General features: G+C 48.4%; 1 protein-coding gene across 1 annotated transcript in view; it reads left to right on the forward strand.

Annotated features, from left to right (window-relative positions):
• ATM (ATM serine/threonine kinase) overlaps positions 1 to 20978 on the forward strand; it is a 237502-nt gene that overhangs the window by 152542 nt on the left and 63982 nt on the right. The window contains exons 39-47 of the mRNA XM_069759148.1: positions 6373 to 6531; positions 7234 to 7342; positions 9598 to 9686; positions 10427 to 10529; positions 11932 to 12080; positions 12168 to 12272; positions 15533 to 15652; positions 15859 to 16087; positions 18709 to 18876. Of these exons, the coding sequence (XP_069615249.1) occupies positions 6373 to 6531; positions 7234 to 7342; positions 9598 to 9686; positions 10427 to 10529; positions 11932 to 12080; positions 12168 to 12272; positions 15533 to 15652; positions 15859 to 16087; positions 18709 to 18876 (1231 nt within the window). The remainder of the gene's footprint in view (positions 1 to 6372; positions 6532 to 7233; positions 7343 to 9597; positions 9687 to 10426; positions 10530 to 11931; positions 12081 to 12167; positions 12273 to 15532; positions 15653 to 15858; positions 16088 to 18708; positions 18877 to 20978) is intronic.

A 20978-nucleotide genomic window follows, 5' to 3' on the forward strand; every position in this document is an offset into this window, starting at 1 on the left:
AATACCAGGTGCCGGTGTGGACCCCAAGCACAAAAAAAATCAAATTTCTTTATCGCCTCTCATTGGGGGACACAGGAACCATGGGTGTATGCTGCTGCCACTAGGAGGCTGACACTATGCAAATAAAAAAAGTTAGCTCCTCCTCTGCAGTGTACACCCCACCGACTGGCATTATACTCTTCAGTTTAGCTTAGTGTCAGTAGGAGGTGGACACGGGTCTTTCATTAGACCCTTATCTACCTCAATGTGCGTCGTTTCTTTTCAGGTTTCCGGAGGGATACAGGGTGAGCAGTCACACCTGTAGTCCCACAATGCGGACTATGAGTACGGCGTGTACTGCCACCCCGTATCCTCATAGATCCCTCTCCAGGACCAAGAGCCTAGCACACAAGCGTGCTTAGAAGTCCGGTCCTGGCTCCGTCCCCCACCCACTCGCCTTCCAGAGCCTGTCGGTTGGAGGAGACGAGGACGTCCGTCTCCAGCTCCACGGACGTCTAATACTTTCTACGCTTTAAGGTTAGTACCGGACGGCGTGGGATTTTAGGTGAGTATTTTTTTCCTCTAATCAGCTCTCCCACGGCGCCTTACAAGCGGATTCCTTCCTTTCCTGCGGCTGCATCTTTACTGTGCGGTGCGGTGCCTTACAGGCAGCCGCGCTGCTATTTCTGCGGCCGCACTTCTATTACTGCGGGCACTTTTCCTGGCATATCGTTTGCCCTGATGTCCGGCAGCTTCCCCTCGGTGGCCGCACTTTTACAGGCAGTCACACTGCCTTGTCTGCGGCCGCACCCTTTCACCCTGCGGCGCGGCTATCTGGGGGGGCCGTACCTTTTAGGAGCCTGCTCGCGGCCCGCCGTTCTCTCCAGCGGCCGCCGCCGCCTTCTAATATAGACCCCGGCGGCAGCGCTCCCCTTTCTATGCGGCGGCTGCCGTGCATCTTAGCCGGGCAGCGCCCGCCCCGCTGTTTACCTCTAGCGGCCGCCGGCTTCTAATCTAGGCCCCGGCTTTCCGGGGCCTGCTTCCGGCGTCGGCGGCAGCGCTCCCCTTTCCATGCGGCGGCTGCCGCGCCTCTTAGCCGGGCTGTGCCCGCACCGCTGATTACTTCCGGCGGTCGCCGGCTTATAATTTAGGCCCCGGCGCTTCCCGGGGCCTACCTCCGGTGCCGCGCTCCGCCCACTTCCGTTTTAATCGGGCGGGCTTTCTCCCGCCCGACAATCTGTCCGGCGCTATCTCAGCTGACTCCTCCCCTTCCTCTACGCCGCTGCTCGGCATCTGGATTTTAACTCATCGCGCTCCGCACCTTCCTGAGCGCATATCATGCCCGTCCTTCCAGCGGTCACCATCTGCGCGAATTGCAGCAGGGGCTCGTCTTCTCTCCGGAGATCCACCGCAGCTGGACAGCTTCCTCTACCTGGTATCCGTTTTCTCATCTGCCGTGAGTATCTGCACTGCAGACTGACACCCCCCTCTGCTCCGCTGTCCCCTAACCCTCTGGCTTTTCTTCAGATCTCCGCTCTGTCAGGCCTGCAGCAACACAATTATTCCTACCGTCCGAGAGTGATATGCCTCCTCTCTGTCACAATCGGTGGCCGATCTAACACGGGTGTCTCAAATTTTGGTGTCCGTGCTGGATTGATTACCTCTGCAGACCCCCGCAGTAGCCAGCGGGTCACAGGAGCCTCCGTCCGAGCCCTTCTTGATAAGCCACAAAAGGTCCAGACAGGAACGTCGGTCTGAGTCCTCTTCTCGCTCCATCTCGCCACACGGTTCTCCTCTGCGGTAGGCGTCGCCCTCCCCTGAGTCAGGCAAGGCGTTCTCTGGGAAGGTGCCCTTTCTTATGCGCCCTCGGATGATATTTCGGAGCTGGATTCTAACCAAATCGCCACTATGAGGGATATGGTTCAGAATCATTGGAGCTATAAACCAAACCTGTGGCATCAAGGATCCCTCTACGGAACCCGCAGATCAGGCGGTTTCGTTTAGACGGGCTAAACCACCTTCCAAGTTTTTTGCTCCTCATCCTGAATTCGAGAAAATCATGAACAGAGAAAGAGCAAACCCGACCAGTCGTTTTCAGAGTGGAAAACGCCTTGGTGTTTTGTATCCTTTTTCTCCAGAACCTACCGCCAATTGGACGGTCTCGGTGGATCCCCCGGTTTCCAGGGTGTTCACAAACACGGTGCCTCCACTGTCCGGCGGAGCATCTCTGAAGGATTCTAACGACAGAGTTATAGAATCCTTCGCGAAATCTGCCTTGGAAGCGGCTTCAGCGGCTCTATGTCCAGCTTTTGCTTCCACTTGGGCCTCAAAATCCATCTCAAAATGGGCCAAGGATCTACGGCGAGGTATCCTGGACGGGGCGCCTCCCGCGCAATTAGCGGAACTTGCCAACCAGATTTCCCACGCCGGTGAATACCTGGTCTCCGCCTCCCTGGATGTCGCGTCTTATGCGGCTCAGGCTTCCAGCAATGCCGTTGCCATCCGCCGGACTGTTTGGCTCAAGGCCTGGCAGGCGGACTTGTCTTCCAAAAGTCCCTCACTAGTCTGCCCTTCCAGGGCTCTCGTCTCTTTGGTTCCCAGCTGGACCAAATCATTAAGGACGCCACCGGGGGTACAAGTTCTCTTCTCCCCCAGGCTAAGCCTCGTCGCCCTCCTCCTAGATGGCACTTTTGCTCTTTTCGGCCTTTTCGTCGCTTCGCTGCGTCAAGCTCCCATTCCCAGCAGCAACAGAGGCCACAGGCACGTCAAGAGAAGAATGCGGTGGCCTTTAGGCCCACTCCGTCCTGGCGTCCTCGCTACTCCCAGGGTAGATCCTCCAGACCCAGGACTGGAAGATCCACCTCCGCATGACTCTTGGCAAGACTCCAGCCCAACTCCCAGGTTGAGCGGCCGTCTTCTCCTTTTCAGGGACGTCTGGTTTTCCGCAGTAGAGGACGCAGGGGTCATTGAAGTTGTATCCTCGGGATACAAGATAGAGTTCACCTCCCGACCCAGGGATCGTTTCTTCCAATCCCGTCCTCCAAGAGATCCCGCTCTAGTTCCGGGCTTCTTCGCAGCCATCGCTTCTCTGCTCAAATCCGGGGTAATCGTTCCCGTCCCAGAGAAAGAACGGTTCACGGGTTTCTACTCGAACCTTTTTGTGGTACCGAAAAAAAGACGGCAAGGTTCGCCCCATTCTGGACCTCAAATTGCTGAACAGGAGAGTTCGCCTGAGACACTTCAAGATGGAATCCCTTCGTTCGATAATTGCTTCCATGGAGGCCCAGGAATTTCTAGGCTCAATAGATATCCAGGACGCCTACCTCCATGTCCCGATATTTCCCGGACATCACCGTCTCCTGCGCTTCGCAGTGCAACGAGAACACTTTCAATTCGTCGCCCTGCCGTTCGGTCTCGCAACAGCGCCAAGGGTGTTCACGAAGATCATGGCGGCGCTGATGGCCATCTTGAGAGTCAGAGGCTTGGTCCTATGTCCATACCTCGACGACATCCTCCTCAAGGCTCCGTCCTTTGCTCAGGCTCACGAAAGCCTGTCTATTGTTCTCGACACCTTAGCCCGTTTCGGGTGGCTGGTCAACCGGAAGAAGTCCTGCCTTATTCCTTCTCAGCGCATCATCTTTCTAAGCATGCTTTTCGACACTCGTCAGACCAGAGTCTTCCTTCCCAAAGACAAGAGATCCACTCTTTGTCGGGACATACGCTTGCTCCAGGGTCCTCGGCCTCCCTCCCTCCGATCGGCCATGAAGGTTCTGGGGAGGATGGTAGCTACATTGGAAGCGATTTCTTCGCCCAATTTCATTCGCGACCTTTTCAGCAAGCCATTCTGTCTCAGTGGGACAGGTCTGTCTTCTCCCTGGATCGGCCAAACAGACTCTTTTCTCGGGTCAAGCGGTCCCTCAACTGGTGGCTGACGTCACCTCTCATCTCCCAGGGCAGGTCCTTCCTTCCAGTTCACTGGCAGGTGGTGACAACGGACGCCAGCCTGTTCGGCTGGGGTGCAGTTTTTCGCCACCTGACGGTTCAGGGCCGTTGGTCGTCGCAGGAGTCATCTCTGCCAATCAATGTCCTCGAAATTCGGGCCATCTTTCTGTCCCTCCGCCACTGGGAAAGGATCCTCAGTGGCCTTCCAGTCCGGATCCAGACGGACAACGCCACGGCTGTGGCATATGTCAACCATCAGGGGGGGACCCGGAGCTCCTTGGCCCTTGCCGAGGTATCCAAGATCCTCCTCTGGGCAGAGGCAACGGTTCCGGTGATATCCGCGGTGCATATCCCCGGCGTGGACAACTGGGCCGCCGACTTCCTCAGCCGCAAGGGCCTCGCGGCAGGGGAATGGTCCTTGCATCCGGAGGTCTTCCATCAGATTTGTCTTTGATGGGGCACTCCGGACGTGGATCTCACGGCGTCTCGAATCAACAGGAAGGTTCCGCAGTTCGTCTCCAGGTCCTGTGATCCTCTCGCAGTGGGCGTCGATGCTCTGGCCATTCCTTGGTCTCAGTTCGAGCTGCCCTACCTGTTCCCACCCCTTCCATTTCTTCCCAAACGGTTGAAGATCAAAGCGGAAGGGGTGTCGGTCATCCTGATCGCCCCGGATTGGCCCAGGAGAGCTTGGTTCGCGGAGCTCGTCAACCTTCTCGCGGACACTCCCTGGCGCCTTCCAGACAGGCTCGATCTGCTGTCCCAGGGTCCGATCTGCCACCCGAATTCTCGGTCGCTCAGTTTAACGGCGTGGCTGTTGAGACCGCGGTTCTAAGAGCGTCCGGCCTTTCAGTCCGGGTGATTCACACCATGATTTAGGCTCGGAAGCCTTCGTCTTCCAGGATCTACTACCGTACCTGGAAGGCTTACTTCCGTTGGTGCGAATCCAACCGCGTTCCGCCTATGGTTTTTTCCCTGCCTTCTCTTTTGGCCTTCCTTCAGGCAGGACTGGATTCGGGCCTGGCTCTTAGCTCTCTAAAGGGCCAGGTTTCTGCGCTTGCCGTCCTCCGTTTTTGGTCATTCGCCAGGACAAGGTGGTCTTCCGGCCTCCACCTTCTTTTCTTCCTAAGGTGGTTTCCACCTTCCACCTCAACGAGGACATCGTTCTACCTTCCTTTTGTCCAGCTCCGACTCATCCTCTGGAGCGATCGTTGAACAAGCTGGACCTCGTCAGGGCAGTGAGGATCTATCTGGACAGAACGTCCACTTTCCGGAAGACGGATTCTTTTTTTTTTTTCTAAAGCGACTATTGCTCGCTGGATCAGAATGGCAAATTTGGAGGCTTACCGGGTCAAGAACAGAGTGCCCCCTCCTGGGATTAAGGCTCACTCTACCCGGGCAGTCGGCGCCTCCTGGGCGGTGCACCACAGGGCTTCCGCCCTACAGCTTTGCAAAGCGGCAACTTGGTGTTCCATCCACACGTTCGCCAAATTTTACAAGGGCCATACCTATGCTTCGGCGGACTCCGGCCTGGGCAGAAGGATCCTGCAGGCAGCAGGGGTGAGTCCTCTGGCCTGATGGAAGTCTGTTTTTCCCGCCCTAGGGACTGCTTTGGGACGTCCCATGGTTCCTGTGTCCCCCAATGAGAGGCGATAAAGAAAACAGGATTTTTGGTTGCTTACCGTAAAATCTGTTTCTTGGAGCCTCCATTGGGAGACACAGCTCCCGCCCAATGTTTCTCAATTTCTATGTTCTATGACTGTTCTCACGTTTACAGTTCTCAAGTTTCTGGTTATGGTTTTCAACCTTGTTATTTATCTCCTACTGCTTTCTCACTAACTGAAGAGTATAATGCCAGTCGGTGGGGTGTACACTGCAGAGGAGGAGCTAACTTTTTTTATTTGCATAGTGTCAGCCTCCTAGTGGCAGCAGCATACACCCATGGTTCCTGTGTCCCCCAATGGAGGCTCCAAGAAACAGATTTTACGGTAAGCAACCAAAAATCCTGTTATTCACCGCACACTCTGTGGAACACAAAATATAAATGTGTGTCTGAGATGCCCCCCAAAAATAGAGGAACCAGGCTGTGGCTGCAGCATTAGGGGCCGAGCGCTGCCAATCCACCATTGAGGACACTACAGCGTATGGTTTTCCTGAGGACCCACAGCCTGGTTACTCTATTTTTTGGGGCATCTCCAGACACACATTTATTTTGTGTTCCATTAAGTCAAACCACTTTACACGACGTACTGATTAAGGCCAGGGATAGGCCGAAACATCACTTTTCTGTCGCTCCCAAAATTCTCTGTACTTTGGGCTGTTATCACTTTTTGGATTAAAACATTTTTTTGGCATTACGTACCAGAGTGTGTGGTGAATATTTGATTTTTTTTGTACTATGTTACTATGATCCGAAGGCAAATATTAAACATATTGTACCTGCTCTCATTTCAGACCAGGACAGGGAACAGCCTTTGATAATAATTTTTGGCTTGATCTAAATTACCTTGAAGTTGCCATGGCCGTGCAGTCCTGTGCGGCTCACTTTACTGCTCTGCTGTACACTGAAATCTACGCTGACAAGATCAAGCTGGATGGAGAACAAAGGGCTAAGTAAGCACTTCTTGGTCTGAATAATCGCAATAGATCTCTATTTTCTTTTTTTTTTCATCATTTAATTTCTTTTACCCAGCATATGAGCTGAGATGAAATACACCGTTGCTTCCAATGATTGGGCTTAGCGGGTAGGTAGACTGCACCAGACCTCTAAGCTCAGTGATTGGCTGCAGTGGTCACATGTTGTAGATGTGGCATCACCGCTGCATCCAATCCCTGTCTCAAAGGCAGACAGGGAGAGGCAGTGCTGGAGTAGCAAGTTGGTAAGGACTATTGATGAGTGAATGTGCTGGGATAAGGTGTTATCCGTCATGCTCGGGTGTCTTTAGCATGCTCAAATAATGTGTTTGAGTCCCTGCGGCTGCATGTCTCATTGCTGTTCAACAGCCGCAACACATGCAGGGAACGCCTGATTGTTAGGCAATCCCTGCATATGTTGCCCCTGTCAATCAGCCGCACGACATGCAGCCGCAGGGACTCAAACACATTTTTTGAGCACACCAAAGACACCCGAGCATGACGGATAACACCTTATCCCAGCAAGTTCGCTCATCACTAGTAAGGACTGCCGGTTTTCTTATTTTACAGAATAAGCATACCCTGTAAACACTGCATTTTTTACATTTATGGTATACTATGTGTATTGCTTACTTGTGGTCTATTCCTCCCTAAATTGTCCAATCTGGCTGGTGTTCTTAGGAGCAAGTCCGCTGCACGGAAGTCTATTAAGTTTGAAGAAGAAAGCCAAACCATGACCATCGTCAGCATGAGCGAGAGAAGCAAAGAGGACACTGGGATAAGTTTGCAGGTATTTCTGGATTTTCTAACTAGTAAATTGATTGTATCGAGATTGTATGCAAGTACAGTCATATCAGTTTCTAGAAGGCCCAGATTTGCCATTTTAAAGGGACTCTATCAACACAGATTGACTGATCAAAACCAAGCACAGCTGCTCGGTGCTTCATGGTGTGGCCCAGGGCTGCCACCAGGAATTTCGGGGTCCCATACTGTCAAAATTTTCGGGCCCCCTTGAGACTTCGCCCAGGCTCCACCCCAAAAATTTGCATTCCCGTGTGATCGCCGCACACCTCAAATCGCCGCATGCGGACACATCGGCATACAACGCATGTCCCTGCGTACCCAATATTAAAGATAGGTAATCTTCGATTGCAGTGATGACAGTGGGCCGCCTGTCGGGAGAACACAGCTAGTGATTTAGTGACTGTGTCGCCGAGCTCTCTGGTTGGTGCTGTCTGTGGATGAGAATCCTGCACCGATCAGACAACACAAACCTCCGTGGTCAATGTCGGTAAATCACTGCTTCTAGTCTCTGACTGCAGCCCCTGCCTCCCCTCTTTACTCTGCTAAACAGGCGGATACATTCAGGCCGTTCTTTATCTCCTGTTCATTGGGTGATTGAGGTCCTGCACACAACTGCAGCTTCCCTCCAGCCATGAGTGTGAAGATGTCGTTCTGCACAGGCTGGAACCAGTGTGTGCAGGGAGGAGGAGGCAATCTAACAACAAGCACCAGACAGGACGACCTGGGAGGAGCAGCTGTGAAGACAGGATATGCAAGATTCTACACACATAGTTACTGTTGGTATTAAGTGACGGTGACCGGCCCCCTTGCCCCTGGTTCCCGGTGAGCTGAAGCAAAGAGGGGATGGGCCCGAGCAGCCAGCATTTCTGGGCCCTCCTCTTTCCTTCTGCCCACCAGGCCCCATACACCAGTAAGGGCAGTAATGCCCTGATGGCGGCCACATATGTAAGTACACCTTCCCACCTGCTTATTTTCCCTCTATATCTTCCCTTCTCTGGCTCTATGAAGCCGGGGCTGGCAGTCAAAGAAGGGAGGGGGTGGCAATCAATGGGAAACAAACAAATATGAAGGCGTAGTTAAATATTTGGCTTTGCCATGATGCACCGAGCGCCTGTGCTTGGTTTGAACACTCATTCTGTACTAATAGAGTCCCTTTAACTCCTTCACAACAAATCACTTACCCCTATCCCGCATCTGTCCTTGCAGATGATGGCTGATTTAATCAGTCATCATGTGCCTTTAACAACTAGAGTACATAGGAGACTGTGATTTCTGCTATACATAACAGTGCTGATGCATTGCTATGTATCTTACAAGTGATCAGGTGATCACAGCTTCAAGTCCCCTAAGGGGAGTATTAACTACAGTAAAAAAAGTAAAAAATAAAGGTTTTAAAAATGTGAGAAAAAAAAAAAAAAAAACACAAGTTTAAATCTCCATCTTTTTGCCCCAGTAAAAAAATACACATTCGGTATTTATGCGTTCATAAAAGTCTATAATCTATCAAAATATCAAAATAAATTAATCCAATCGGTAACTAAAGAAAACTGCCAGAACTACTTTTTTTTTTTTTTGCAATAAAATGCAACAAGAGTCGATCAAAACATCGCATCTACCTCAATATGGTATCAGTAAAAACGATAGCTCAGGGCGCAAAAGAATAAGCCCTCACCCAGATCCAGAGAATTGAACGCATTACAGGTCTCGGAAAATTGCGACACAAGCAAAAATTATTTTTTAAATAATTTTATTAAACCACCAGTTTAAAATTGGTACTTATGCTAAATATATTTTGAAACACCTTGATATTGTTTTTATTTTGATATCACAATTTATGTAAAAAAAAAGAAAGACTTTTTGCAATTTCACGCTGCCCTGGAGGCTTATTAATATTGGACATATGAGGACTAACTCAGACCTTCCTACTACGTGAGCTGTGATACCACTACTGTGAATGGTAGATCCCTTGTGTATAGAAATGCTTTCACATTCACACCAACCCTTTCCTCCATCACCTCCGACGTCCCACAATGTACACAAACAATTAAAAAAAATTGGTTTAAGACCAGAATCAACAATCATTTTTAGGATTTCCTTGCTACCCGCCCCCAGCAAAGCCTTTCCTCTTTATTATACATATATAGAAATGTTCATGTACAGCCATTCACAGGGAGGAATACGTGCTTTCCTCTGACCAGTATATCAATAACAGATTTTGAACTTTTTTTTTGTGCTTATTAGGATGTCATGATGGACATTTACAGGAGTATTGGAGAACCTGACAGCTTGTATGGATGTGGTGGTGGAAAAATGCTTCACCCCCTTGCAAGGTCAGACATACATCCATGCTAAAATTTTGACTTCTAGGAGTTTAAAGGGAAACAGTCACCAGGTTTTTCTCATATAAAGTGCGGCCACCACCATTAGGGCCTCTTGTACAGCATACAAGAATGTCAAGTACGATGGGCATCTCCGGTCTTAGTTCGGCGTCTCCTCTTCTCAAGATCGCTGTCCTTCTCTGCTTCTTGTGGATGACGTATCCTACGTCATCCGCACAGTGTCCTCCATCACAGTCCTGTGCAGGCTCGCTTCTCTCTGCAATACCGAGGGCAGAACGAAGAACTATAGAGCACAAGTGTCGGAAAAGGCAAGATGGCGCTGATGACCTGGAAGTAAAGCTGGCGCATGTGCTCTACAGTACATTGCTCTACGCTTGGCAGGGCAGAGAGGAGCACCTATGCGGGAGATCACTGTGTGTGTGACATAGGACACGTCATCCACATTAAGCAGGGAAGGAGGACGCCAGTCACAAGCAGATCTCATCCACCGGATCGAGAGCAGAGATGCCCATCGGACAGGACTGCAGTGTGTGCGAGTATAATAAAAGCTAATTTTTGGGATATGTAGATGGGATTTCAGACTTTTTGTTGCACCATTCCGGTATGCTGTAAAACATGCTCTAATGGTGGTGGTCATACTTTATATGGGAAAAGCCCGGTGACGGGCACCCCTTAAGCCCAAGATTGAAAATAAATAAAATAACCAACATACTTATATTTTTTTGCATCAGGATCCGAACATATGAACATGAAGCCATGTGGGGGAAAGCCTTGGTTACATATGACCTGGAGACCAATCTGACTCCAGCGACTCGGCAGGCCGGCATCATGCAGGTAATTGTTCTCTGTGCTCCATTTTTGTATGTTTATGTATTGATGGCTGCAGTCAGAATATTTCTTAGGCTATGTGCCCACATTCAGGATTGTTTGCATAATTTTACATTTTTTTGCATGTTCTTTTGCATTTTTTTCCAGAGCTTCCAATGCAATAATATAGTGTCAAATCTGCAGATTTTCCACAAAATTAATGAACATGCTACTTTTTTTTTCTATGCCGCGTTTTTGCAGCGGAAAGCGATGAAAAAATGCTAAAAATCCTGAATGTGGGCACGCAGCCTTAAAGTGACTGTTCATAAGTGATAAGCCTGATAAGCTACAATTCCCCCCAATCATCAGAATGCTCCAATGCTGCGTCCCCTTCATCAATTCCTCTCTGTGTCGCGGATTTTACTGCTGCACAGCTCTATGCATGTAAACGGGAGCGGCTGCAGTCTCCTGCCAGGTGTACGGGAGCGGCATGGTGAAGGGGACGCCATAGGTTGGACCTCCTTCGATCATGAAGTGATGACAAAATTAAGTAATCTCAATTATATGGCACAACTTACTAATATATGAATACCTATTTAGGGGGGTCGTCCAGTACCAGACCATTATTAAAGGAGTTGTCAACCTTTAGGGACAAATGTATTTATTTTTTTATTTGAATGAATGTGTTTTTGGTTAATCATTTTTGTAATCTGAGGTTTTAATAGCTACTATCTTGTACTGAGAATCCGTCAGTGAGCTCATTTTTCATGTTCATTGGAAGAGCTTCTAACTCTTATAGCTCTTATCCGATTGATGACTACAGATCACATCAAAGGTAAATGTGCAGGGAAACAAAGAGCCCATAAAAGCAAAACCCCGCACCATTTTTAATGAATTGCACAAAATTACTTTTAGCCTCAAATATATGCTTTTGAGAGAAAAAAAATGTCTCCAGAGATGGACAACCCCTTTTACTCCTGGGTGCTGCATAAAGCAAAAAAAAAAATAGTTTATTTTCCTTCTAGTAGTCATCATTAGAACTACAATTCTACATCACTGCAAAGTCCCTAGCAGAGAGGAGGGGAGCAGCCGGGTCAAGAGTTGAAGAGGAGGTGGAGCTGGGCTGCCGGGGACTTTGCAATGATATAGAATTGTACTTCTAATGATGACTCATGGAGGAAAAACAGACTTCTTGTTTCCACATAGAGCTTAGAAGGATTCAGCTAATCAGTTTTTAATCACGTGATGTCATAGACCTAATGATAAAGAGAAATTATAAGTACAGTGTGCTATATAACATAATGTCGGCAATATATTAAGAGGATAACCATTTTGATGGAAGGAGGGGGAGGGGGCTTCTTTAAATTTGTGGCTTCCGTCACTGTTTATTTTCTATGATAACACGGTTTCTATGAACATTTCCTTTCAGGCCTTACAAAACTTTGGCTTGTGCCACATGCTATCTACTTACCTGCGGGGTCTTGAGCATGAGAATCCAGAGTGGTCTTCAGAGCTGCAGGAGATCCACTTTCAGGCAGCGTGGAGGAATAAGCAGTGGGATCAGAGTCCATCCTATAAGTAATGGTTGAACCGTGTTATTTTATATGGACAGAATTTCTACAGTTGCCATAGTTATACCTTTTCTTTTCTTCCTTTTTATTTCAGAAATGACAGTGCCGGACCTGGATACCACGAATCTCTGTATTGTGCTATTCAGTCCCTAAGAGACAAAGAATTCCCCACCTTTCAGGACCACATTAAATTTGCCAGGTATTTCAGGATTTACACTTATTTTCCGTATGGCTTTTGTACAGTATAGAATTCTTCTATTGAGTACTTACCAGCCTTGGACGTATGGATACATCCAGGAGATTTTGGGCGCACAGGAGCTGTACGCGAGCGATCACCGCTGAGTGTTCAGCGATTCTGACAGAAGACATCCGGGTCGCCAGGCTCCAGCAAGTTAGTTAGATCATGCACAGCGTGTCAGTGCAGCATTGACAGTTACCCCGCCCCCATCACTGATTGGCTGAGGATGCATAATGTATACAGAAATCTGCCAATCAGTGGTGTGGGCGGGCGTAGATGAGGCTCAGCATTCTGAGCTCCGCTAAATCTGCAGCAAAGAAAACAGTGATTGTATCACAACTGCTGCATGCAGTAACATAAGTGATACATCGCTGGAATCAGGATCTCTGATCCCACATCATGCTATGGTCCGATGAGGTAGCAAAACCCTGCCAACATTAAAAGTGGTTTTCCCACATTAGACCTTTGTGCAATAACCATACAGGTCTGATGTACAGTGGGGCAAAAAAGTATTTAGTCAGTCAGCAATAGTGCAAGTTCCACCACTTAAAAAGATGAGAGGCGTCTGTAATTTACATCATAGGTAGACCTCAACTATGGGAGACAAACTGAGAAAAAAAAATCCAGAGAATCACATTGTCTGTTTTTTTAACAATTTATTTGCATATTATGGTGGAAAATAAGTATTTGGTCAGAAACAAAATTTCATCTCAATACTTTGTAATATATCCTTTGTTGGCAATGACAGAGGTCAAACGTTTTCTGTAAGTCTTCACAAGGTTGCCACACACTGTTGTTGGTATGTTGGCCCATTCCTCCATGCAGATCTCCTCTAGAGCAGTGATGTTTTTGGCTTTTCGCTTGGCAACACGGACTTTCAACTCCCTCCAAAGGTTTTCTATAGGGTTGAGATCTGGAGACTGGCTAGGCCACTCCAGGACCTTGAAATGCTTCTTAGGAAGCCACTCCTTCGTTGCCCTGGCGGTGTGCTTTGGATCATTGTCATGTTGAAAGACCCAGCCACGTTTCATCTTCAATGCCCTTGCTGATGGAAGGAGGTTTGCACTCAAAATCTCACGATACATGGCCCCATTCATTCTTTCATGTACCCGGATCAGTCGTCCTGGCCCCTTTGCAGAGAAACAGCCCCAAAGCATGATGTTTCCACCACCATGATTTACAGTAGGTATGGTGTTTGATGGATGCAACTCAGTATTCTTTTTCCTCCAAACACGACAAGTTGTGTTTCTTCCAAACAGTTCCAGTTTGGTTTCATCAGACCATAGGACATTCTCCCAAAACTCCTCTGGATCATCCAAATGCTCTATAGCAAACTTCAGACGGGCCCGGACATGTACTGGCTTAAGCAGTGGGACACGTCTGGCACTGCAGGATCTGAGTCCATGGTGGCGTAGTGTGTTACTTATGGTAGGCCTTGTTACATTTTTCCCAGCTCTCTGCAGTTCATTCACTAGGTCCCCCCGCGTGGTTCTGGGATTTTTTCTCACCGTTCTTGTGATCATTCTGACCCCACGGGGTGGGATTTTGCGTGGAGCCCCAGATCGAGGGAGATTATCAGTGGTCTTGTATGTCTTCCATTTTCTAATTATTGCTCCCACTGTTGATTTCTTCACTCCATGCTGGTTGGCTATTGCAGATTCAGTCTTCCCAGCCTGGTGCAGGGCTACAATTTTGTTTCTGGTGTCCTTTGACAGCTCTTTGGTCTTCACCATAGTGGAGTTTGGAGTCAGACTGTTTGAGGGTGTGCACAGGTGTCTTTTTATACTGATAACAAGTTTAAACAGGTGCCATTACTACAGGTAATGAGTGGAGGAAAGAGGAGACTCTTAAAGAAGAAGTTACAGGTCTGTGAGAGCCAGAAATCTTGATTGTTTGTTTCTGACCAAATACTTATTTTCCACCATAATATGCAAATAAATTGTTAAAAAAACAGACAATGTGATTTTCTGGATTTTTTTTTCTCAGTTTGTCTCCCATAGTTGAGGTCTACCTATGATGTAAATTACAGACGCCTCTCATCTTTTTAAGTGGTGGAACTTGCACTATTGCTGACTGACTAAATACTTTTTTGCCCCACTGTATGTGGGGCTCACCCTGGGGCATTCTAGCATTGGGAGGCCAGCATGGCCGGTGACGTCACATCTGCTGTGGGACAGGTTATGTGAACATTTATGGTATCTCTAAACACGATGCCGCTGGCCCTGCTCACCTCCAGTTGCCGAAAGTGAGCAGAGACAGAATACCCCTTTACATAATTGGTCCTATATTGGAGAAGTGGTTGTGCATGCGGTTCTCTCTTCTGCAAGTAGCAGATAATCCTTGGCCTTCGGGGGGCGCTTCGACGCCACAAATTCAATTATCTTACAAGATATTTAATTCTTCCTCCTGTTGTAGTTTAAAGGTACCGTCACACTAGACGATATCGCTAGCGATCCGTGACGTTGCAGCGTCCTCGCTAGCGATATCGTCCAGTGTGACAGGCAGCAGCGATCAGGCCTCTGCTGTGCTGTCGCTGGTCGGGGAAGAAAGTCCAGAACTTTATTTGGTCGCTGGACTCCCCGTAGACATCGCTGAATCGGCATGTGTGACACCGATTCAGCGATGTCTTCACTGGTAACCAGGGTAAACATCGGGTAACTAAGCGCAGGGCCGCGCTTAGTAACCCGATGTTTACCCTGGTTACCATCCTAAAAGTAAAAAAAACAAACACTACATACTTACCTACAGCCGTCTGTCCTCCAGCGCTGTGCTCTGCACTCCTCCTGTACTGGCTGTGAGCGCCGGGCAGCCGGAAAGCAGAGCGGTGACGTCACCGCTCTGCTTTCCGGCCGCTGTGCTCACAGCCAGACCAGAGAAGCAGAGCGCCGGGGACAGACAGCGGTAGGTAAGTATGTAGCGTTTTTTTTTTTTTTACTTTAACGATGGTAACCAGGGTAAACATCGGGTTACTAAGCGCGGCCCTACGCTTAGTTACCCGATGTTTACCCTGGTTACCGGGGACCTCGGGATCGTTGGTCGCTGGAGAGCTGTCTGTGTGACAGCTCTCCAGCGATCAAACAGCGACGCTGCAGCGATCCGGATCGTTGTCGGTATCGCTGCAGCGTCGCTATGTGTGACGGGGCCTTTAGATATTTAATTCTGCAGAGACAAACATCTGATGCAAGCAGAATACAAGCAGTCATGGCTTCTTTTATCTGTAGGGTCAAAGAAGTAGAGGAGCTGTGTAAAGGCAGCCTGGAGTCTGTGTATTGTCTGTACCCCACGCTGTGCAGGCTACAAGCCATCGGTGAACTGGCAAATGCCGGGCAGATGTTTTCCAGGTATGTTAAATGCCAAGTAACGTATAAGTTTAATGTAAAATCTAACTCAATGGAATGTAGCCCAAAATATGGGGCATTCAATGGGATTCAGCGCTAGTACTGTACATGTCTGGGGCTTGTCACCACCGGTATATCGTTGTCCGTGTAGTCTCATGTACCCTTGCCTTTTTGGATAAACCCTGGTTTTGGTCATTTTATTTTTCCAGACCCATCACTGAACGTCAGCTAGGTGACTTCTACGTAACGTGGCAGCAGCAGTCTCAACTTCTTAAAGACAGTGACTTTGCCTTCCAGGAGCCGGTCCTTGCCCTTAGATCGGTCATCCTTGAGACCATGCTGGAGAAAAACGTCGCTAATCAGGACGGCCTCAATCAAATCCTCACCAAGCATCTGGTGGAGTTATCGAGGGTATCTCGGCTCGCCAACAACACCCAGGTTCTTTTTCTTTATTTTTTTTTTGCCATTTTAAAATGCTGCAAAAACAGTGCTATGAACAAATGTAGACAATACCTGATAGCACTATCGACAAACACAATGTAGTTGACCGCCTCATTAAGGAATCCTTGAATATTAGAAGCTTTGGTCTATGACAGTACTTAATTCCTGCTGTACTCTGGGGTGTCTCCGTCTGGGTCCATTGTAGTGTTTGAGGTGGCTCTGTACTTCCAGCAGGTGACCTTTAGAGGAGAATTTCTGGTATTCCTAATCATGTTATCTGTCATGGGATTTAATTGTGTTGATATGTTAGATGTAAGGTCTGGTGTATTTCCGACAGGACGCCGTGGCAGCTGTGGGTCTGCTGAAGGTTCCCATTGCTGCCATCCAGGTGCTGTTGTGAAGCCCAACCACAATCCACAATTACAGATTCAGGTCCCTGACAGAAACTAATAAAAATAAATTTTGTGAAAAGTAAAAAAAAGAAAAAATTCAAGAAATTAAAAAATGAAAAAAATTGTAAACATTTTAATCACCTACATTTTTCCCACCTGAAAGTAATATAACAGAATTAAAACAAAAAAAAATTTATTCAGTATCGTAGAATCTATAAAGATCAAACACCTTTTTTGTGGGGGTGTTTTGGGTCGCCATAATGCCTCCATTTACAGGAAAATGAAAAAATGAAAATGTTTTGGAAAATGCTAACAGAAGCCAATTATTTATTTAGAAGCTCGGAATTTTTTTTAAGCCATTAAAATAATAATAAAAGAAATGTACTGAAATTGTATATCTTCATAATCATACTAACCTGATGAATCATATTGCCAGGTTACTTTTACAGACCTATCTATATAATCGTCTAAGGGGCACTTCCGTCTGTCTGTCTGTCACGGAAATCCCGCGTCGCAACAGGCTTAGTCCGGCCATGAATTGGCCCCTCCCTACTCCCCTCCAGTCAGTGCCAGTGTGTCGCCCCATCCCGGACCAACTTTTTACTATGCAGCATCAATTGTAAAAAGATATGTTAAAAATAAAAAAAATAAAAAAACCTTCTATTCTCACCTTCCGGCGTCCACCGAAGCTGTCCCGCTGCTCGCAATGCGGCCAGCAGCTTCCGTTCCCAGTGATGCATTGCGAAATTACCCAGATGACTTAGCTGTCTTGCGAGACTGCTACGTGGCTGTGCTATATACTACGTGGCTGTGCTATATACTACATGGCTGCTATATACTACATGACTGTGCTATATACTACATGGCTATATATTATGTGCTATATACTACGTGGCTGTCTGTGCTATATACTTCGTGGCTGTCTGTGCTATATACTACGTGGCTGTGCTATATACTGTGGCTGTGCTATATACTACGTGGCTGCTATATACTACATGACTGTGCTATATACTACGTGCTATATACTACGTGGCTGTCTGTGCTATATACTTCATGGCTGTCTGTGCTATATACTATGTGGCTGTGCTATAAACTATGTGGCTGTGCTATATACTACGTGGTTGCTATACTACGTGACTGTGCTATATACTACGTGCTATATACTACGTGGCTGTCTGTCTTATATACTACGTGGCTGTGTTATATACTACGTGGCTGTGCTATATACTACGTGGCTGTGCTATATACAACGTGCCTGCTATATACTATGTGGCTGCGACCAATCAGCGACCGGCGCAGTCTGCCCGCGAATTGGCATGGGATTTGAACCACGCTTCGCTAATTGGTCGTGCCCCGCCGGCCGCGACCTATCAGCGATATTGGCGCAGGATTTAAACAGAATTGGCGCGGGATTTGAACCACGCTTCGGTGATTGGTCACAGCCGGCCGGCCGCGACCAATCAGCGATATTGGCGCAGGATTTAAACAGAATTGGCGCGGGATTTGAACCACGCTTCGCTGAATTGCCAGCCGGGTGCGACTAATCAATGATATTGGCGCGGAATTTAACCCCCACTCACAGCGCGACGTACATACATACATATATATTCTAGAATATCCGATGCGTTAGAATCGGCCCACCATCTAGTTTCAAATAAATCCCCCCACCGCCTAAAGGCACCCAAAAAATGTTCAGAATGACTGTTTTTGGATTGTTGTTTTTTCACTATTTTGTCTCATTTTATTTTATTTTTTTTTCAACTTTTTCAATATATCAAAATTATAGAGTGATCGATGTACTATAAACATACAATTAATTCTGAAACAATGAAATAAACAAGCCATCATTCTGCCATGCCGACAAAAAAAAAATATATGAAGCGTGGCTATTGGAAATGTAGAAAGCTGTATTGCAAATATTGGCTGCGTCTTTAAGGAGTTAATCTGCCAACACTTTTGACCCCTCTATACCGATGGCAGCATTAGATAGATAAGACATAAAGCAGGTAAACTATATCTAGGTAAATGGTCATACTTGTCGTATGACCAAGAAGAAGACGTCTTGCTTTGTCTCCCTGTGTTTTGAAGTGTCCACTGGGCTTTCCCCAGACCTGATGGGCCCTGAGATCTCGTTCAGTAGCATAGAACGTCATCTCAACTCAAAGTTGGAAAAACTTTGATTTGGATAATTTACTGACTTTTTTTTGGTTATGTATTATCTTACAGCTGCCAGAAAAGGCCATGTTCCAGATAAAACAGCATAATTCTGCTCAGTTCCTTGTATCCCAATGGCAGCTTGAAGAAGCGCAAGTATTTTGGGCTAAAAAGGAGCAAAGCCTGGCATTAGGACTACTCCGACAAATGGTCGACAAATTGGAAGTCAATAGTTTGGAGGTTGGTTATGTAGTACCATGATCTTCTTGATTATGTTTCCATGCAGAGGTGTTAAAAAAAAATTAGGATATATATAATTTTATTTTTTTTTTTTTTAAGTACAACCTGTGTCAGAAGATGATTCTTTCTCTATCGCCTCTCATTGGGGGACACAGGAACCATGGGTGTATGCTGCTGCCACTAGGAGGCTGACACTATGCAAAAAAAAAGTTAGCTCCTCCTCTGGAGTGTACACTCCACCGACTGGCATTAAGCACTTCAGTTTAGCTTAGTGTCAGTAGGAGGTGGACACGGGTCTTTCATTAGACCCTTATCTACCTCAATGTGCGTCGTTTTTTCTTTTCAGGTTTTTCCGGAAGGGATACAGGGTGATCAGTCACACCTGTAATCCCTCAAGGCGGACTATGAGTACGGCGTGTACTGCCACCCCGTATCCTCATAGATCCCTCACCAGGACCAAGATTCTAGCACACAAGCGTGCTCAGAAGTCCGGTCCTGGCTCCGTCCCTCACTCACTCGCCCACCAGAGCCTGTCGGTTGGAGGAGACGAGGACATCCATCAGCAGCTTCCATGGACGTCTGATACCTTTCCCAAGGTTTAAGGTTAGTAACGGATAGCGTGTGATGTTTTTAGGTGAGTATCAAGATTCCCTCCTCTAGTCCCGTGGGGTCCCTTGGGTCCTCCCTTTTTGCTATTCCCATTCCTAAAGCGGTCCCAGGTGTGGGCAGGGGTCATCGCTGCCTTTGCAGCACTTTCTTCCGACACGGCGGCCTTTCTGGCAGCCGTGCTACCTCATGCGCGTCACCACCGCGGCCCTCTCCGGCGGTCGCAGTTTCCTAATTTAGACCCCGGCTTCCCTGGGACCTACTTCGGCGATGCGCTAGCCTGCGGCCGCGCTCCTTTATTCTGGGCTGCTGCGCTGGCACAGCGGCACTCTCCGGCGGCCGCCAGTTCCTAATTTAGGCCCTGGCTGCCCCGGGGCCTACTTCGGGCATCGCGCTAACCTTAGGCCGCACTCCTTTCCTTGTTGCGGCGGCCTGACAGCTGCCGCGCCACTCTTCCGACTCCCCGGCGGTCGCCGGTTCCTAATTTAGGCCCCGGTTTTTCCCGGGGCCTACTTCCGGTGACGCCGCTCCGCCCACTTCCTCCTTTACTCGGGCGGGCTCTTTTCCCGCCCAACCATCCTGACTTGGCGTTGCTCCACCCACCGGCGCCATCTTAGTACTCCATAGCTCACGCACGCCTTTTTAGATCTGTGCGCTGCGGAGAGGATCACGGTTCCTGATCCCCTTGGCTGGACTGCTGCAGATCCGCATCACTTCTCCCTATGGGACCATCTACAAGCTGGGCTGCGTCTTCGTCTGGGGTTTCGTCGACCGTGAGTAGCTCTGCACACTCCAGACTGACACCCCCTCTGCCCACCCGTCCCCTAACCCTCTGGCATTTTCTTCAGGGACCCTTTCAATATGTCTACCTCTAAAGTGGGCCGCTCTCGTCCCCCCACTTCTTCTGCCTTAGTCAAGTACTTTGCATGTTCCTCTTGTAACTGCGAACTTCCTTCAGGTCAGTCCTCTCTATGTTAGGCCTGCGCTAACCCGATTGTTCCCACCGCCCAGGATCCCCCGGCCGCCCCGCCCCAGAGTGATACCCCCATCCCAGGCTGGGCTTCCTCTCTGTCACAATCGGTGGCCGATCTAACATGGGTGTCTCAAACTCTGGTGTCCGTGCTGGATCGATTACCCCAGCAGACTCCCGCAGTAGCCAGCGGGTCGCAGGAGCCTCCGTCCGAGTCCTCCATGATAAGCCGCAAAAGGTCCAGACAGGAACGACGGTCTGAGTCCTCTTCTCGCTCCATCTCGCAACACGGTCCTCCTTTGTGGTCGGCGTCCTCCAGATCCTCCTCCCTGGAGTCAGGCGAGGCGTTCTCTGATGCGCCCTTGGAGGATATTTCGGAGCTGGATTCTAACCAAATCGCTACCATGAGGGATATGGTCCAGAATCTCATTGGAGCAATAAACCAAACGTGTGGCATCAAGGATCCCTCTACGGAACCCGCAGATCAGGCGGTTTCGTTTAGACGGGCTAAACCACCTTACAAGTT

Source organism: Ranitomeya imitator, chromosome 3 (genome assembly GCF_032444005.1).
Source record: "Ranitomeya imitator isolate aRanImi1 chromosome 3, aRanImi1.pri, whole genome shotgun sequence".
In the NCBI taxonomy this organism is placed as follows: Eukaryota; Metazoa; Chordata; class Amphibia; order Anura; family Dendrobatidae; genus Ranitomeya; species Ranitomeya imitator.